This window comes from Amphiprion ocellaris, chromosome 2, assembly GCF_022539595.1.
Source record: "Amphiprion ocellaris isolate individual 3 ecotype Okinawa chromosome 2, ASM2253959v1, whole genome shotgun sequence".
NCBI classification, from domain to species: domain Eukaryota; kingdom Metazoa; phylum Chordata; class Actinopteri; family Pomacentridae; genus Amphiprion; species Amphiprion ocellaris.
The window spans coordinates 33,191,296-33,210,320 of record NC_072767.1 but is presented as its reverse complement, the minus strand read 5'-3'; the positions used below and the strand labels follow the sequence as shown (position 1 = coordinate 33,210,320).

General features: G+C 38.3%; 2 protein-coding genes across 5 annotated transcripts in view; one reads left to right on the top strand and one right to left on the bottom strand.

Annotated features, from left to right (window-relative positions):
* Window positions 1–2,925: 2,925 nt before the first annotated feature.
* The window catches only part of gabra5 (gamma-aminobutyric acid type A receptor subunit alpha5), a 28,559-nt gene continuing 12,459 nt past the window's right edge, over window positions 2,926–19,025 (bottom strand). For all 3 annotated transcript variants that reach the window (XM_023289108.3, XM_023289109.3, XM_055017175.1), the window contains 4 exons: window positions 11,836–11,979; window positions 8,659–8,811; window positions 8,168–8,379; window positions 2,926–6,842 (listed from right to left, as the gene is read on the bottom strand). In XM_023289108.3, the coding sequence (XP_023144876.1) occupies window positions 6,552–6,842; window positions 8,168–8,379; window positions 8,659–8,811; window positions 11,836–11,979 (800 nt within the window). In that variant the 3' untranslated portion in view covers window positions 2,926–6,551. The remainder of the gene's footprint in view (window positions 6,843–8,167; window positions 8,380–8,658; window positions 8,812–11,835; window positions 11,980–19,025) is intronic.
* Window positions 10,296–19,025, top strand: part of gabrb3 (gamma-aminobutyric acid type A receptor subunit beta3) — a 63,190-nt gene continuing 54,460 nt past the window's right edge. Inside the window, exon 1 of one of the 2 annotated variants that reach the window (XM_035956723.2) lies at window positions 10,296–10,751. In XM_035956723.2, the coding sequence (XP_035812616.1) occupies window positions 10,657–10,751 (95 nt within the window). In that variant the 5' untranslated portion in view covers window positions 10,296–10,656. The remainder of the gene's footprint in view (window positions 10,752–19,025) is intronic. The other variant, XM_035956724.2, reaches the window with a different exon arrangement.

Below are 19,025 nucleotides of genomic sequence, written 5' to 3'. Positions count from 1 at the left end.
ACTTCAGCTGTTTACATGAAACAACACAAACATCGTTAGCTTAATGCTACATTAGCTTTAATCTGGCTACGACTGAGCAGCTAGCTCGGTTAGCATCGCTAACATTAAAACTAATATTTACCAGATGCTAACTTTCTTCTCTAGTCAACACACACATGAATAAACTCCACCAACATCTGTAGTGCATGGCACACATTATATCTGACACTAAAGTTGCGTATAAAGTGCATTAAAAGCGCACCGATACGAAAATAAACATTAACTTACCGAGCTATCAGAGTCCTTTCAGTGTAGAATCAGCCGAAGGCAGAAAACACAAGCCAACGGGCAGGAAAACCGTCTGTGGAAAAGGTTCTGCTGCTTCACCAATAAATAAACCAACAGTTATTATATCAGAATTAATCCAAATAAAGAGAGCAGAGTCTCTGCTGCCTCCTCCATAGGACCTGTCAATCATTCCAGACCAGACTGTCAATCAAGTAACCCCGCCCCCTGGCTTCGCAAAATTTTAACGCTCTATAAAAAAATCAATATTGATTTATTTTAAGATCGGCCACCTGATCTCTCATTTTGACCATGAAAACTAACGAAAAAAATGTATGTACAGTCTATGTGTAGCCAGTCTGGCCCAACTCTCCGACCCTCTCTCTCTGCGTTGTGTGTGCGGGTGTCGGGAATGATGACAGCAGAGGACCACGTCGATGTAGCCAACGAATTTATTTTCTAGTGCAAATAAAATGCGTGTTAGATACAGCAATGATGCGGTCTCTTGCTAGCCGCTCTACTCCCAACGGGATCACGGGCCGTCTCGTATAACATAGCACACAAGCATAAACATTAAGACAGAACTATGAAAAAAGACTGAAAAATATATACAAAAGACAAAAAAAGGAGAGGGAGCTCACATACCTAGTGCAAATAAAATGCGTGTTACATACAGCAATGATGCGGCCTCTTGCTAGCCGCTCTGAAAAGGAGATACAAAAAGTCCTCACTACACCGCTGTACCCTACCAAAAACAACTGTATAACTCAAACAATAGACAAAAAACATGTAGAAATGACCAAACAGATTTTAAGCCACATTCTAATTTTTTTCTCTGTAGCTGAACCTACAACTAAGAGCGCTCTCTGTTCACTCACCTACTCCCAACGGGATCACGGACCGTCTGAGGAGATGAGCGCGAACAGAGAGGAAGTGACGTGCAAAGGGCAAAGGTCAAGTAAAAATCACAAAAATAGAAGTCACAATGTCAAAATAAAATAAAGCTCCCAAAAAAAAGAGAATTGATACACAATAATAATGACAAAAATGACAAAAGAAAATTGAATAACAATGTAAACAAAAACAAGGAGGGATTTTGAGTGAAATTAATAGTTATACTGACACACCTGTTACATATGCACCGTTTTGTGTCACTTTGTGATCACTTTGTTCCTGTTCATATATGTATATATATATATTCTTTATTCATGTGTTTTTCTGTCTCTTGGACAGGATATTTTATGTCTTTTTAGTCACTTTGTAGCTCGTTTGCTGCTTTAATAATCCAAATACTTCCATGAAGAAAAGAGATGCTGAACAATATACTTGTGTTTTTTGTTAAAAACACTTTTTTCAATTCAGTGACGCTGTTTAAAAATTCTGAGCAAGATACTTTTATAAAATCCTAATAAACAAGATACTTGTCAAACCATTATTTTCTTTCTGAAATTAGATCCTTTCCTTGTTTAACAAAATATTTTCTCATTCAAATGAGATATCTGATGTTTTAACAACATACTTTCTTGTTCGAATGAGATACATTCATTATTAAAAAAAAAGATGTTAAACAAAAGACTTTTGTTGTTCCTTGTTAAAAACACACTTTTCTCATTAATATGTGTTACTTGTCATTGAATGACAAACCTCTTTGTTAAGAAGAGATACTGAATGAGATACTTTGATTCTCAATGAAAATTAGATACTTTTCTAGTTAGGAAAAGATACTGAGGCATCCTGATAAAAGCAGTATCAGCCCGTTTTGAAAAAGTATAACTCAGAATTAAATCTTCCCATTCAAAAAACTTATTTGAAATGAAATTTTAAAAAATGCCCTCCCAAAAATTGCACAGCGGTAAAAGACAAAAACAAAACAAGAAAAACCCACACACGTATAGTATGTAATGTTGTTTGTGAATCTGTGTATCTGTTTTGATTTAGCATTTTACAGCATCATCTGCATCAATCATTATTACTCTCAGCTGACACATTTTCTTTAAGTATGTCATGTAAAATGTGTGTATAAAGGTCAGCTGGCTGTAGAATATCCTGATTGCGTGGAACATGGTTTCATAGCATCGAGGACGTGGATAAGAGAGGACGGTCCTCTCCACTGCCGCATACTGTAACCCATCTCTGCTTCTCAAGCCATATACTATGATTGATGTCATTTGGTGCCATCAGTGACGGCTTAATTTGCCGTAGAGTATAGGCCCGCTGAATGGAAAAAGCAACTTAAATGGACCTAAATCCTTGACAAACAGATGTGAGCCAGATGTTACTGCTACAGAGACCCCCAAGATGGATTTAGGCGTCCACCAACTGTAGAGGCTGCATGTGTATAATCAAAGGAGAAACAGCACGTGCAGCCCGTTGTTCCATCAAGCAAGATTAAGTCGGCGTTTTATCACGTCGACCGCATAAATGCATCTAAATATGTACAGGAGGATTGTACAGTATCTACTGAATCATACTTTATCTCTGTGTGTGTGTTCATCTGTGCAGAAAACTGAAGAACCATGGCAATCTGTGTCAGCTATGATCTTACATTTATAACATGACACTGTTCCATAAATCCTATTCCATGTCATGCTGCAGCTGACATGATAAAGACTTTTACGGCTTCATTATCGCTGAACTTTTCATCCAGTAACTGTAGTCAGATGAAGTCAGTGAAGCTTTATTGGAGTCAGGTACATAACAATTAAGAAAAAGTTTTAATAGTGATACAGGCCTTTACACTGGTGACCTGCAAGGGCCTTTTACAGAAAAGTAAATACAGTAAAGAGGGGAGTACTGTGCTTCCAAAGAGGGAAGGGTTTTAGATTAATCAACAAAATGTGGGTCAAATGGTGACATTATCATAAACAGAAGTCATTATTTATATGAGCATTATTTATTGCTTCAGATATTTGCATTTAAAGAACAGCCTTTATCGAAAATTCAGATCTTAAATGTAGTAATACAAGACAACTCATTGAATAGTGGCAGGCCACACAGGCATAAAGTCACATGATCACATTCAGACTGCAAAACTAACTCTGCTGAAGTGAGTGTAGTGCATGCAGCTGTAGTCGTGGGCGTCATGGAGGGAGACTGAAGTTATACGATGACCTTCAAAGTGCTGTGATTGGAGGTTATTTCATTAAAAGAATAGTACTTTGCTTTCTTGCCTAATTGTAATGAGAAGATTGTTACCATTCTCAAATAGAGCTAGCAACCGATAGCTTAGCATAGCTACTTGAAACAAGGGGACTCTGGCCACACCTTAAAGCTGACAAATTAACACCTAACCCTCAAAGTGGTTTGTCTCATGGAGTTTGAAATCTAGAATTGTTTCACACTGAACACGTCTTTAGAATATGTTTTCATGTCTTTACAGCACATTATTTGTCTCATGCTGTACAACGCTGCAGCATTTCTTCTGTCTCTTTAAGCCTCCCTTACAAAAAACTGCAGCCTGCTCTGAGTGTTCGGCTGATGTGATGAAAGTGCAGCAACATCGGTTATGTACAATCAGATCAGTGAGTATAGGTATGTAGCTCTAGCAAACGCTGCTGTAGTGTGGAAATATTGTCCAACTTTGTCTAAGGGCTTTCTCTGGGAGAGAAAAACTCCGTCTGGGCTTTGTAAGTTAGACCTTTCACATACACAAAAAACTGTACAACACACTGAAGGAAAGGGGTAACCTAGAAAGCATATTACAGGCTCTTCAGGCAAGTAAGTAATGCTGACTGCAATTCCCATCTATGCTAAATTTTACTTTACCTTCATCCAATTAAGCTGCAGTAACTCAGAGGTAACACATCTAGATTAACTGCCCTCCCGTGTGTAGTTTTTATGCTAAGCTAAGTCATCTGGCTTTATATTTACTGTAAAGGCAGAACAGCATCAATCTTTTTTAACCATATTTCCCAATAAGTAACCATAATGTAAGTATTTCTTTAAATTATCACTATGCTTTTTAATGTTCATTCAGATTAATGCATGAATCTCTAAAAATAATAAAGACAATATGATTTAAAAATGATAATGATGCTGTGACTTTCTGTCTCTTCGATAACCGAAGCTCAAATCAGTCTCGAATCTAAATGACAAAAAAATGTGATTCTACCCAAAGCATCCAAATATATGTCAAGAATATTTGCACATTATCATCAAAGCTTATAGAAACAGCAAACCTATCTAAAAAAAATAGCAAAACAAGATGTTTTAAAAAAGCACTGTATATTCTGTCAAACTGGCTAAAGCTCAAGCTACTGGGCTCATTTCTCAATATCCAGTCAATGAAGCGCTAGACTAGAGTAACACTGTTGCTGCATATGCGTTACATAGAAGCTAACCTTACTGGCTTAGTGGTGCTGTTCTAAAAGCAGGGCGTATATACAAGTTTCTTAAACTACTACCGTACTTACATACATACAGACAGGATTCTCAACATGGTGACTCGGAAACAAAAGCTGCCACTATCACTTTAGCTTGAAATCTGTCCCTGTTTGATCTCTACATAAACAGAAACTCAATACCTAATGAAAAGTAGCAACAAAAAAAAAAAAAAGAACAAAAAGAGTCAAATATTAAACCAAATTTTTAAATCTGGCTTCTGGAGAAAGTAACTGCAGGAGATTTCAGTGCATTCATGATGAGTTCTCACACTCTGAAGGCAACACATTTAAGCATGGCTATTCATCTGCTTTTAACAAGGAAGCAAAATTCCATGTGCCTGGGCCCAGCATCCTGGACCTCCAGCCCATTTGGACAAAGTAAGAGTTACAAAGGTAAAAGCCGGTTAGGAGTAATAACACGGTAAAAATGTTGTTTTGCATAGCATTTGGCCTTGCTGCACAGCCCTGTCGCCCACAAATGTAGTTCTTATACAGCCAAACGGTATTCTCAGTTATGTTTTGAATTATCCCCCAGGTGTTCATGATATTTCTCACATTATGAACATGTTTTCGGCATTTATTTATCAACCACCTAGTAGATAGGGCAGGATTTGAAACCCTGGTAACCCAGAAACTGGAGGAAAAGCTTCAAACATGTTGTGATGGGTTGCATTTTAACCCAGAGCATGACATTTTCCTTCAACTAGCCATGTAGGTTTGATGCATAATCGTAATTAAAAACAGAGTGAAAACAAAAAGTAAACAGTAAATGAAAACAAAACTTGACGCTTTGGTTACACTGAATGTAATGTATGCAGACTGTTTGCGGACTGGATGCTGCAACGCTAAACTTCTATTCTAATCAATGAAAGTGGCTACACCAGATGTCTGAGCAGCGAGCAACGCACCGTGAAGATCTGTGCTGCAAACGTAAAAATAGACTAGTCTTCTATTTACATTTTTATACAAGGTGTGCGCAGCCCTTTTGCCAAAAAAAAGTCGAAAAATAAACTACTGGTACACAGGAAATACCTGCTTTATATCAAACAAAGCTTCCACTTTAGGGTCTCCATCACCCCATCAACATTTATTTTTCCAGCGCCAGCTAATGATTGTTTTATAAATTTATTCCCTACAAACACTACAGTGATCATTTTACACATTTTACTCATTACTCATTTTACACAAACTCGCTAAAAATCTAAGTATCATGACTGTAATATAGCCAGACATACCCAAAATAAAAGCTTACTGTTTTGTTTTGCACAACCCTATGAAGTGCATGCGCTGCAGTTGTGGCCACTAACAAGATACATTCTGTGGTATATCCACCTAAAACAGTCTGCATATGTTGCATGTTCAATGTAATGTAAGAATAATGGTCCCATATGGGATGCAAATTCTGCTTTCCTGGGTGAAAGTCCTATAACTGACTTCCTTACAAGGATGTTGCAGCTCTTTTGGAGCTGGAAGCCTTTCCTTTTATGTCGGTCTTACTTTTCGTTTGCTTCAAATCTAAATACATTTCTTTTTCAAACACAAATAAAAATGTGCTTTAGTCGTATAGGAGCATAATTTCGGGGAGACAGAGTTGTGCTGTACCATCATCTACTGTAGACTCAAGGAGAAAATATGAATCCCAAATGCTAACATTTTTAAAAGATCAAAATTTGGCAGAAACTAATCAGTTAAACTGTGATAAATGAAACTTTTTGGGTTGTTAATCATACATGTACAAAACATGGCAAAAGTTTCCTGAAGCGACACACATGCAATGTTATCTGGTTACCTAAAAAAACACATCTATGATACAAGGACTAAGTGTTTGGCATTGTTTTTGATTGCGTTCCAGTTATCAAATCCTGCAGCGGTTGTCAGGAGCATGAACAACCCACATCGCAGAGCTTAAACAGCTCCTTTAATCACTGGTTCCCTATTGAGATACGTGGCCCAGTAAACCAGGTTGAAGGTCCCAAACAGCACTGGGAACACTATTCTGGACATCTTGTCGATCTTGCTCACGCTGTTGTAAGTCTTTTTGGGATCTGGGGCCTTGGTTTCAGATGGTTTGAGCTGAACAGCCGTGCTGTTTGAAATGGTCGAGATGGACGCGTCCTTCGTAAGGTTGGTTGTATAATTCACACCGGCTGAGCAGGTGTTGTTTGGCTTCTTAGACAGGGCTAACGGGTCTTTTTTCTGTGGAGAAAAAAAACAAAAAACAAGCATTGATTCAACAAGAAGGCTGCTGCACATTCATCATTCGACATAATCAAACAGGTAGTTAATAAAGGAGGCACTTGCACACACAAGCAGAGCAACAGAGGATGGCCAGGGAAAGTTGATGGTAGGGATCAATGTCCTTGAGCAGTAATGAACTGGCACTGTGCCACAACACTGGCAGAGTGAACGGGGAATTTATTGATTCACCTTTTTTCAACTTCTACATCTTCCCTATTTATCTCTTACTTTATTTTTATTTTTTTTTTACTGTTGTTGTTGCTAGGCACTGCTCTCTATACACCAAGTCAAATTCCTCATGTGTACTCACTTGGCAATACAGGCTTTCTGATTCTGATTGTGATTATCATGTAGGACTTTTTCCCACTGTTATTCTTTCTCCCCACTTAAACTTAGAGGAGAGAAAGAAGAACACACCAAAGGAAAGTGGAGTCAGTTTGGACGACTAGTATAAGCTGCACTGAGTAATGTTTAAAATTTAAGCAACTAGTTCACTGGCTTTATGTGATGTGAAAGGTGGCATTTTTGGTTAATAAAAACCCCAAAGAGAATTTACACCCAACTCTTCAGTCCTTCTCAGATCACTGTTTTAGTTTCACAGTGTGTAGCTGTAATTGTAACCTGAGTTCGCTCTAATCAAACTGTTTCCAGGCCCAGCAGACTATCGTAGCAAACTTTATCATATTACTAGCTCGTGAGCACTGTGAAGCACTCAGCACCTGAAGACAGATTTTTTTCTGGGCTTTGTGAAGACCAAAAATCAGTTAAAAAAATTTTGTGATGCAAGAAATGCAACTTAAAGTGAAAGGTAATGTTGCTCCACATCTGCTGGATGTGTAGAAAAGACATTTGCTAACATTTAAGCTATTTTTGGCCACAATATGTCAAATGTCTGTGTAAGGTCCGGCTTACCGTTGAGTTCTCACCAAAACTGCAAAAAAAAAAAAAACCCAAAAAACAAGGCAAAAACAAAATAAAACAGATTATTGCTGCTATTTTTCAGAATTTCCCATTGGGAATCAGTAAAGTATTTCTATTCTATTTTTTTTAGCAGTGGATGTTTCAGTCAATGGTTGATGAGATATGAAATGTCTTGAAAGACCAAAACTGAAACATTCATCTCTAAACAGAGGAGAGGCTCTACAACACCACTTATCAAGTACTTCTAATGTAGTCCTGAGATCCATTCCCAGACAGTTTCACCACCGTTAACAACATGAGTCACATCAGTGTTGGGTTGGGGTTGTCCATGTGATTAACCACAGTCAACTGTCGGTACAAACCTTGGGCTGCTGGGCCTCCATCGCCTTTTTTCCATCCCAGGCCCAACTCCTTTTGGTGAAATAATTAACCGTGGCGAATTCAATGAGGGCGGAGAAGACAAAAGCGTAGCACACCGCGATGAACCAGTCCATGGCTGTAGCGTAAGCCACTTTGGGCAGCGAATTTCGAGCACTGATGCTGAGAGTGGTCATGGTTAGTACAGTGGTCACACCTGGTGGTGGAGAAAACTGGGTCAGCTTTACTGAATACACTTGCTATTCAGTTTTTATTCCAGCAGATTAAGTCATAGAAAAAACAGGGCACATATCAGAGCATTACAGGTAGATCATGCAGCGGCATCATAGAAACAGCATTTTAAAATATTTGTGTATTAAACACAAAACTAACACCTGCATTCATGCTGCAGGTAAATTCACTCAGTGATGTTGCCGTTTTAATAAGATATTGAAGTTGTTTCCCTCACTAATGCATCTGCATGTTCCAAACTCACCAAACACAGTCCGAGCTGGCACAGACTCCCTGTTCAACCAGAAGGAAACCTGCGACAGGATCACAGTCATGAAGCAAGGCATGTAAGTCTGGATGACAAAGTAGCCGATCTTCCTCTTCAGGTAGAAGTGAGCCATCATCACAGTGTATTGACCTGCACAAAACAGCAGAATAGCGAGTTGACATTTCACTTTTTCTCATTCTAAAGCTCATTGTGCATTTTAAAGAAAATTACATGCCATAAATCGACAGGAAGTAGTATGTGAAGGCGAAAAAAGTGGAGTATTCTTAATGAGTTGATCCCAAATATTTCTAAAACACTTTGAAAGCAACAGTGCATAAAGTTCTTTGACTGACAGTGCAAAAGGAGGATCCTCACAAGACAGTTTAACAACAATGAAGATAAAGTTCAAGACTGCAGATACAAAAATTCAATATGTAAGTATCCATAAATACAAATAAAATGGTTAAAGCAATAAAACCTTAATAAGCAAGGCACTGTTATTTATATAGCATAGTATCTATAAAACAGGAGCTGATTGGTGCTACAGATTGACCTGACAAGTTTAGATATTAACCTAAGATTTTACAGCATTATTTTAAATTTTTTATGATCTTACTTAGTAAATAAATAAACAGGGTAACGTAACAATCTTTATATTTGAAATGCAATTTCATCTAGAAGAAATCTTACAATACAGCCACAGTGCATGGCCTCATTTAAATCTACAGTAATGCACTTACAATAATTAATCAAACTATCAAAACCATGTAAAAACTGCAGGCTAACTGGTCTCTATTATTTTCTTCAGTAGTTCTTGTGCTGGGATCTGCTTTCAGAAATCATATGAATACGTACAGGTGCACACAGGTCCGCTCCGACTCTTATTTCAGTCTAAAATAACTGGGCTAAAATGATTTAATATGCTGCAAATGCCAGCTGTTTGTGTTTATTCATATTTCATTTAGGCTAATAAGGCTAGCAGGTAGAGTGCATTGAGTTCACTGTGACTGACTCAGTTAATCTAAAGATAACACACTTCTTTCCTGCAACCCAGTAAGTAGGATTGCAGTCGACCAAGACTGACACATTTTGCAGAATCTTTTTTTTCATCGCATAGATTGTCCATACTGTCATTAAAGACCTGCTTTTCATTGTGTTGTTTTAATTTCCTTCAGTGAGCAGGTGTCCTGTCATCTCCTCATGCTGTATCTGTGATTAACTTCTCTCCAAATGAACTTTGCTCGACTACATCCCGGCCAGGGAGCTGCCTCGAATGCGTGAGCTAAATTATTGAAAAATCAGGTTGGTGGGGAAATCATCATATCCTGTTAACCAACTGAAGATTGCATTTGAAGGATTTTTTTTTTTTTTTCAAATATCCTGTCGAGCCATGGACTCTGATAAACTATAGAAAATCCACAGATGACTGCTGCTTTCTCCTGGCAAAATCGGATTTTTCTGTCTCACTAATCCCTTGTCACAATCTGCATCCTGTATATCTCCCTTGCTCTGCCTCGCCTCGCTGTGTCTCTCTCTCTCTCTCTCTTTCTATGTGCGTGTGTGTGTGTGTGTGTGTGTGTGTGTGTGTGTGTGTGTGTGTGTGTGTGTGTGTGCGTGTGCGTGTGTGTGTGGTTGTGTGTGTAACAGTCAGTCCATCCCATTCTGTCAGGCCAGGCCACCCTTCATTGGGAACATACATCCTTGCCCTGCCTGAGTGAGAACACTACAACAGACCTGGATCAGCGGTGATTACAAGCAGGTGCACAGATGACTGAGGCGGAGGGGGGCTGAGAGGGACCGGGGCAAAGTTTGGACGGTCTGTGCGGTGCAACGATGAGCATCATGTCCTTAATGAAAAGGGCACCTGTGCCGCCTTCGCTCTGGAGACCAGCAGCCAGCAGCCCTGCTCTGTGGTGGCACCGCCGGGCTCACCCCGCTCTGATCTGACCGCCTGCTGGGCTCGGAAGTGGATGGAAATCTGCGAGGTGTGAAAAAATGCGGTTGTGGTGGATTTTACTGTTTGGTTTTTGGAGCGTGTGCGGGGAACTGCCATTCATAGCGGAGAACAACGCGGCTATGTTGGTCAACTGGTAAGTACAGAGCAGAACCATCTGTTGAGCTTTGCCCCTTTCTGTTATGATCTGGAGGCACTGATGTGTGTAATGTAATGAAACTGCAAGGTTTGCCGATCAGCAGCTCAATGCGTGTGTTCATATTTTCATCCTCTTTGGCTTAACCTGTGGGGTCAAAGGTCACGTCCACCCACCATAACCTATTCTTGGTTCGTTAAAGAGGGTTTGCACCTCAGATTAGCTGTGCTAATTAAGGCCATGCTGCCATGTGCATCTTCCCTCTTTAGCTAGTTTGAGCTGAGTAGTGTGGGCGAAGACTGACACTGTGACAGTTTAGCAGGCTGTGGGTTGATCCTAACCTGTTCTCAGTCTGGGTCTTCTTCACCAGCGTGGGCGGATTTCCTCCTGCCACGTAAAAAGCACTCTGGCGGTAAATGTTAAGATCTCATACATTATCCAGTGTAAACACCACCTTCCCCCAGCAGATACAGGATAAAGCCGTCTAACTATCTCTATATACATTACAGCTATAGGAACGCCTCCTCTGCAACCAGCAGAACTGTATTATCGTACTTCTTTACATAACAGAATTAAGCAGATGCCGTTAGCCCTCCACTAGTGTCTCCCCCACGGCAGCCAATCGCTGAGCTGTGACGTCACTCGGTAAAAGCACAACTGATGGGCCTCCATACGGATTAACCCTACAGACCCAATGGCTCAGACCAAGGATAAGTGATTTTTTTTTTTTTTTTTTTTTTTTGCCCCCCTCTCTCTGCCCCACCTTCTCTCTTCCCTTGGCTGCCCCAGAGACAGCTGGCCATGTGTGGGAGGCAAATCCTTGTGATTCATTCATTGTCTCTATCCAGCTTGATTTGAAAACATTTTCTTCTCACAACATCTTTGGATGGCACACAGTAATAACACAGAGCTGAATAAAAGGGTGGAGGCAGCGGCTTAACGTCCCTCCTCCTGCCTGAAGCTGCTGTACCACTGCTGCTGTCAGAGAGGAAGTAACCAAGTGATAGAAGACGACGTGGCAGCGCCGGCTGAGCTGTAAATGGACATATGTAATCTGAGTCCGTTTGCTATCACTTAACTGTACCTCGACTGGTGTAGATGTCCTCTGTTCCTGCTGTTTGACCAATCAGGTGATACTGGTTGAGCCGAGAGCCTTCTTCTGCCACCACCACCGACTTGGCAGCTCCCTGAGTCCACGTGTAGACAACCTCCGAGACCGGATACGCATCTAAGAAAGAAATTCACAGATTTTTTACATTTGTGTAAAACTACAAAAATGCAACTTTGATTCAATTTTAACTTAATTCTGGCAGAAATTTCACATTTATAAGAAAATATCTTATAATTATTGTTTTTTATGAGATCGCTATAGAATATAATCTCACATTTATGCGATTCAGATCTCATTTTCCTGAGAAACAATGTCAGAATTATGACAGAACATTAAATAATAATATTAAGATCATTTTTTGTGTGTGACAAGCAGAAAAAACACTCGTACTTATGAGATCTGAATGATTGTTATATGAAAACATCTCATAAAAATTTTTTTCAAGCGATCAATAAAGAAAACAAAACTTATTATTATGAGATCTGGAGCTCAGATTTATGGAATCTTATAATTAGTTTTTTCTTCTACAAGATTACAAGATCAGGATGCCTCATACGTCTCATAATCTGAGATTCTTTTTTTAAAATCAGTACATAAAATTATCTCATTTTTATGAAAATTGTACCTCAGATTTATAAGAAACAATCTCATAATTAAGAGCAGGAAAATCTTTCTCATATTTATGAGATTTCATATTTCAAGATCATTTGGGAAATAATTGTGAGAAACCTATCTTATCTCTTTTATAAGATTAGCTTCATATAAAAGAGAAAACAATCATTAGTATCTGTGCTTTCAGTTTTTCTTTTTCTAATGTATACACACCACTGAACTTATTGTCCTGGAGCTCAGGTATCATGAGGTTACATGTTACAAATGACTTATATATGCGGATTTTCTTACATCAGTATTCTCTAGCTTTGTGGAGATTAAGAACATAGTTGTAATATGTTTGAATGGAAGATACTGTAGCTCTTTGATAAGCATTTAAATGCAAGTTCCATTTATAGTCATGGAGACTCATGTAGAAAGTTCTTGACTAGCACTAGTTGAGAAAAAACTCAGAAAATAAACGTGGTGTTGGAATACATTGGTTATTAACTGCCTCCTTTCCTGCCTGTCAAAGTGTCCTTGAGAAAAAAACTGAACCTCAACTGCTCCTGATGCTCATAGAAAAAAAAAATCTAATTCATTTTACAAAAACCTGTCTGCTAAATGAATGTGATGTCATGGATCAAACTGAATGTGCACACACATGGCCTTAACCAAAAAAAACCCCCAAAAAAACAAAAACCTAATGCCCTCATCAGCCTTCCACCCACAGTACATGTTATTTTATATTATTTTCATGTTTCCTGTGAGCTTTTATTGTTGCTTCCTGTCTTGCAGAAATGAGTTTGATAAATGACATGTTATGTGAATGCAATTATGTAAGAGTTGTGTTTGAAGTAGTTTTCAGGTGCAGGTGCTCTGTCATATTTGATATCAGAAAAAGGATCAGTTTTCAACAGATAGACTCACACAGTTCCACTGTTCTGCCACAATTTAGAGCTGGAAAAACACTATAAAGACATTTTATTCCTCTGAGATCGTACCAGGTTATTACCCAAATCATTAGTTTTTTCATTTTTAAATTGTTCTGAGAAAGTTCTGCAAAGTTCTAGTAATGTTTTTAGTGGGAAATTTTCTTTTAGCTGCCAGAATGTTTTTCTTAACCCTCGTGTCGTCCTGCGGGTCAAAACTGACCCGTTTTAAAGTTTGAAAATGTGGAGAAAAAAATATATTTTCACAGTGAAATTTCTGATGTGGACATTTTCAAAATTATTGGGAAATCTTTGAACATTTTTTGGTGGAAAAAAAAGAAATGTTAAAAATATTTCTTTAAGAACATTCGCAAAAAAAAATCAACCAAAATCCAGTGAATTTCGCTGGATTTTGGTTGATTTTTTTGTGAATGTTCTTAAAGAAAATATTAGAAGTTTTACTGATATATATGTAATCACTTTAGATATTTTTTGGAAGATTTTTACTCATTTTTTGAAAATATTTTCTTGCAAAATTTGGGGGGATTTTTTTAAAAATAAAACTTCTAAGGGAAACTTTTAACTTTTAACTACTTTTTAGCAGTCACAGGTGAGCTGGTGTGCTTGAGGGGTGAGTGGAGAAAGAAATTTTGGACTACACAGGTCTGTTTATTCTACAGGAAGCTACAGTGTAGAGTTCCATCTATGCCATTTCATGTACAAATATGAATTGTAGAGGTTAAATCAACCACCAGAGAGGGGGTTTAAGCAAAATGAGAGCCACAGAAACGTGTGCCCTTTTCTTTGGTATACTGTGCAGAATATGGTTTAAATACTGTCCAGTAGTAACAGTATTTCTCCATGGATCTTGTAGCTGTCATTCTATTCGTTAGCTTCTAAAACATTAGCAGCTCAGAACTGTGGTGAGGCTGTGTCAGTGCAGATTCTGAGTCATCCATGTCATGGTAATCCTAAGTGCTTAAGTCAAAGGCTTCTATTGGTTCTTGAAGGCATCTCAGCTCAGTCGTAACAGCCCGCTGGGGATTCCCAGGTATTGGCTGTGATACAACACTTGACGTTTCACCCACTTTGCTTCATTACGCAGAGATTAACTTGGTGGGTGTCGCCGTTAAGACCTCATGTTTGGATCTGATGTAATCAGTTTGAGTTTATCACAATACGCAGATGTTACTAATGGTCTGATGTTATGTGTGAAAGTTGGCACGCTGTGACAGATTGCCATGAAAGCAGCACAGCTGATAGTGAGTGAGCCTCTATTTGCTGCTGCCTCTTTATGCTGATGCGTTTCAGACTCAGCCTTTCATTCACAGGTTCATTCTGGAAACAAGCAAACTCTGCAGAATGCAAAATCACTTTCACTCGCTCGCACTGTTGAACAAACACCGCACACACACTCTGCTGTAGATGCACCAAATCTGTGTCTCTCTCTCTCAATCGCACTGCACTGCAGTGTCCAATCTAACAGTATTGCACTAATCCAGCAACTGTGGTGTTAGAAGACTTCACTGCAATTTAGACTGACCTCAGTCAGCCGGTCTGTGGATTAACGTCTCAAAGACATTCTGCATTGTCTCAAACACGTCTTTGTAGAACAAAGTTACAGAACATTACTGTCAGCTTTGCACACGCAAAATATGATGAACATATATCACTGACAGGTCATTTCTTTATGCTCTATATGATTTTGTCTACAACTCAACAGTCCATAGAGCTTAGTGTGTGGAACAAGGCGACACTTTGATAAAAGACCTATTATGTAATAGCTAAGCCATTCATTGCTTTAAAAGTAACATATAAAAAATGAAGTTTAAGCCAGTGCAGTCAAAGAGCGAGGGACACAAAGTTAACCTAAATGTGTTGCTACTGCAGTCTAATTGAGCTGACAGAAAGTTTTGTGATTATTGATCATTCAAATACTTTATTCATTAAAATATTAAAGCATTCATTAACAGAACTGCAACAACCCAAATTTAAAGATAATTCAAAAGAGAGTTTCCTTAAATTCTGTCGTTCATCAAAATAAAAAAAAACTGTTATAAATTGCTGGTCATCAGTTAGATACAGTGACCAAAATGTTAACAATAGTTATGTTTTTATATAGTTGTGAAATGGTTTTGAAGTAAACTTTTGAAAGGTTGCAGTAAATTAAAAAAAAAAAAAAGAAAATGTGACTTTTTGTTTCCGTTAACCAGATTAGAGCAAATAAACTAGGCTGCTTAGAGTCATCCAAAGGTGGCGCTATAGGTTATGAATGTTTGCAAACAAGTAGAAAAAGAGAGAAACCAAACAACCATTTAAAGAACCCAGAAGAAGAAAGAGACAAAACTTTGTCCATCTACGAGAGAAAAAAGTCTTTGAGAACTCTTTTTAGTCTGAACAGTTGTAATTATTTTGTCGTTTCAGCTGTTTTCAACCATGTTTCATGTTGTTCAGAGGGGTAGACAATGAAAGAAGCTAAACAGCTGATCAGTCACGTCAGTTAAAAGTTCACTATGTCAGAACTTCTTCAATAAAGATGTTTTCATCTGCCAGCGCATTAACTCTTTTTCAAAGAAGTCAAATACCACCTCAAGTAAACACAGAAACTGAGGGGTGTTCTTGGTACCAGATAACTAATTGCAAACATGGACACGTCTAGAGCTGCATATTTCTTACAATCAGAAGTAATTATAATACTAAATCAATATGAGGAATTTCAATATAGGAACAGGAATAAAACAAGCAAAAAAGGCACAAGTGAATAGCTACACTGATAGGTTTGTCATCATCACTGCCTTATATAAGGCACTAATATATCTGACCATAATCACATTTGTGTATTTCATTTAGATTTTTTTCTGATGATGTGTTGGATAAATAGAGCCTTGTGCTTTGAGCTGCACCCCCAGTAGTGTTAATTGGTCTTGGCAACATGCAAAAAACAAGCAAAAACATAATTCAAACTGCTTAGTGGGCTTATTTGCAATCTTAAAAGGTCAACAAGTCCAAGGCTTTAGTGCTTTTATCAGCCTTTGTATGAGGATTATAGCAGTACACTGAGGCTTACAGCACAGTGGAATGGCTTGGAAACTGCTCACAATCTTAAAAACTCTTTCTATCCTAACAGACCTAATCACTATCTGCACAGCAAGCTCCACAGGATCTTCTTCATATGGTCATGACATTTTCTAAAAGTAGTAGTATTTCAAACACAACCTGAGCAGGTCAGCTGTGCAGTAAGTGATGCACCCCAGTGAGAAGTAAACCACCACTGTTACCCTGAAAACCCAAAGTTAAGTAGAAATGGAATTTTTGGCCAGTACATGAATACACTCCTGAGCTTGTGTTTATGACATGGGAAGTCAAGAACACAAAATGCTTGACATACAAATGGTAAAATCAGCTGTAAATCGCGACAACACGACTGTAGGCGTTGTGAAACCACTGAGGCTAACCATTTAGCAAACTAACAAGCCGGTAATGTAACAGGAAAAGCAGTATACAGGTGTAATAAAAAGATGAGGCTTTTGGGAATATCATCATTTTTCCTCATATATTACAAAAGTGTTTCTGAAGAAAATCTTTATGCACCTAAAATTACAATATATGAAACTTCCTGGGTGTTTGTGTGGCTTAAGTTTTCCTTTTGGAGCAGCTGATAGTAATACTGAACAAAAAACATCAGGCAAAAGCTCTGAAAGGCAAATTGTGACTATTCTGAACACATAGCTGAAGACTTCCTGCCCAAAACAATAAACATGTTTCTGCAGTATGTGAAAATATCTTATGCACATTTACTGAAGTACAGCATTAGAAAACTTAATGGAGACGACAAAATTTACCCAATTTCAGAAGAGTAAAAATGACGCTTGCTTAAGGTTTATTGTAACTTTTAGGAAAAGGAGTAAATGTGCATAACGGAGGCAACTTCTCCAAATAAGTCCTGAGGCAGTGAACATTTAACTCACTTGACTAATCTGCTGTTTCTGCTCCCTTATTTGTCTTCATCTCTGGACAGCATGAAAAACGACCGATACCTGCTGACATGAAAGAATAACTACAACTTTCTTGATTGAAGACAGCTCCTGAGGAGTTCTTTCCATTTTTCTCTCATCTCTTTCTGGTTTCTCCTACTCCGTTAATGACAGAAAAGCTTGGCATTACACAAACCACCACCTTCCAATGGCAACGACACTGCATCGTCTGGTTTATTCACTCTAAAGCAGCTAATGGAAATAAGCCTAATTTTCATTTTCTTTTTATTATTTTGGCGACATTTTAAAAGTTCACGTTGAATTTATTTGACTATTGCATGGAGACGTGGCTGTTGAGATCCTTGTGCATACATTGTAGTGAGATGCCACCACAGTAATGGAGGATAGATCTCCAATCTCGGATCTACATTGAGAAAAGTAGACGTACAAATCAGTTTACGAAGGTCCATGTCCTATTTCTATATTTTATTAGTATCTCTGCTCCCCTTCATCCTGTCTAACAATCTGTCCATCATTAGGTGCTAAGAGACGCAAGGGCTGATGTAAAAGTGAGAAAACAGCCTCCTAAACACGGGTTCATCTGCATAATGTTGAGCTCAGGACATGCTTTAATACGCAGCAGGGTGTGCAGTAAAAAGAATAAGATGAGCTATTGAGCTGATTGAGTCACCAGACTCCCTGGAAATGAGACAATTCTGTCTCATTTCTATTTGCATCGCAGGTCATTTCAGGTCACTTGCAGGTGGGTGAGCTGGATTCATCTATTCATTTGTGAGATGGAAGCTATTATTTCAGCTATGAATGACAGACCTGCCGGAGCACAATGGATACAGTCACCCAAAACACCCCGCTGCAAAACAAAAGCATAATTGCAGCAGTAATCCGTGAAGGTTCGAGTGTCTCGCTGTGAAATCAGGAACTAAATCCAGAAGGTGGACTCTCTGAGACCCTTTAAAGCCCTTTCACACTACAGAGCTGAATCATCGGCAGATTTTATTTCTATAATATCACCCAGATACAATAAGACCAGAACAACCACAGAAAACCTGAGGAGTCCTGCACGTGTCCGGATGGGCCAGGTTGGGCCTTGTGTTGCATTAAGATGTTTTTAAGGGAAGTACAAATTAATTAATACAAGTTTACAACAGAGCAAATCATAGCTAAGGTTTAGTGTGTTTTTTAACCAATAACTTTCATATAATTCCATCTAAACATCTGAATATGTTTCCCTATGAGCTACAAAACCAGTAGAAAAATTCAAGAAGAGAGCAATTAAGATGAATAATTCAGCACTGTGCTGTGGTTTGTTTGCAGTAGTTGATATCTTCACTAACATTGCCAGCTGGTTTAAACAGTTAGTTTGTCATTGTGTAAATCTTGTTTATTTGCTTTCTTGTTGAGTCAGATAAAAAGATAAATACCACTGCCTTTTTTTCTGAAATCAGAAGCTACTATCATTATTGTCTGTTAGCATGAAGCTTTAAAAGCAGGAGGAATCAGCTAATTACCTGAGAAAAGTAAAATATAAACCACAAAACCACATTTTTCCTTTTTTATATTTGATTAAAATAATTATATATCACATGTTAATTTGTGAGCTTTTGAAGTGCCGGTAGCCAGATTTTAAATTATCTTTAGACAAACT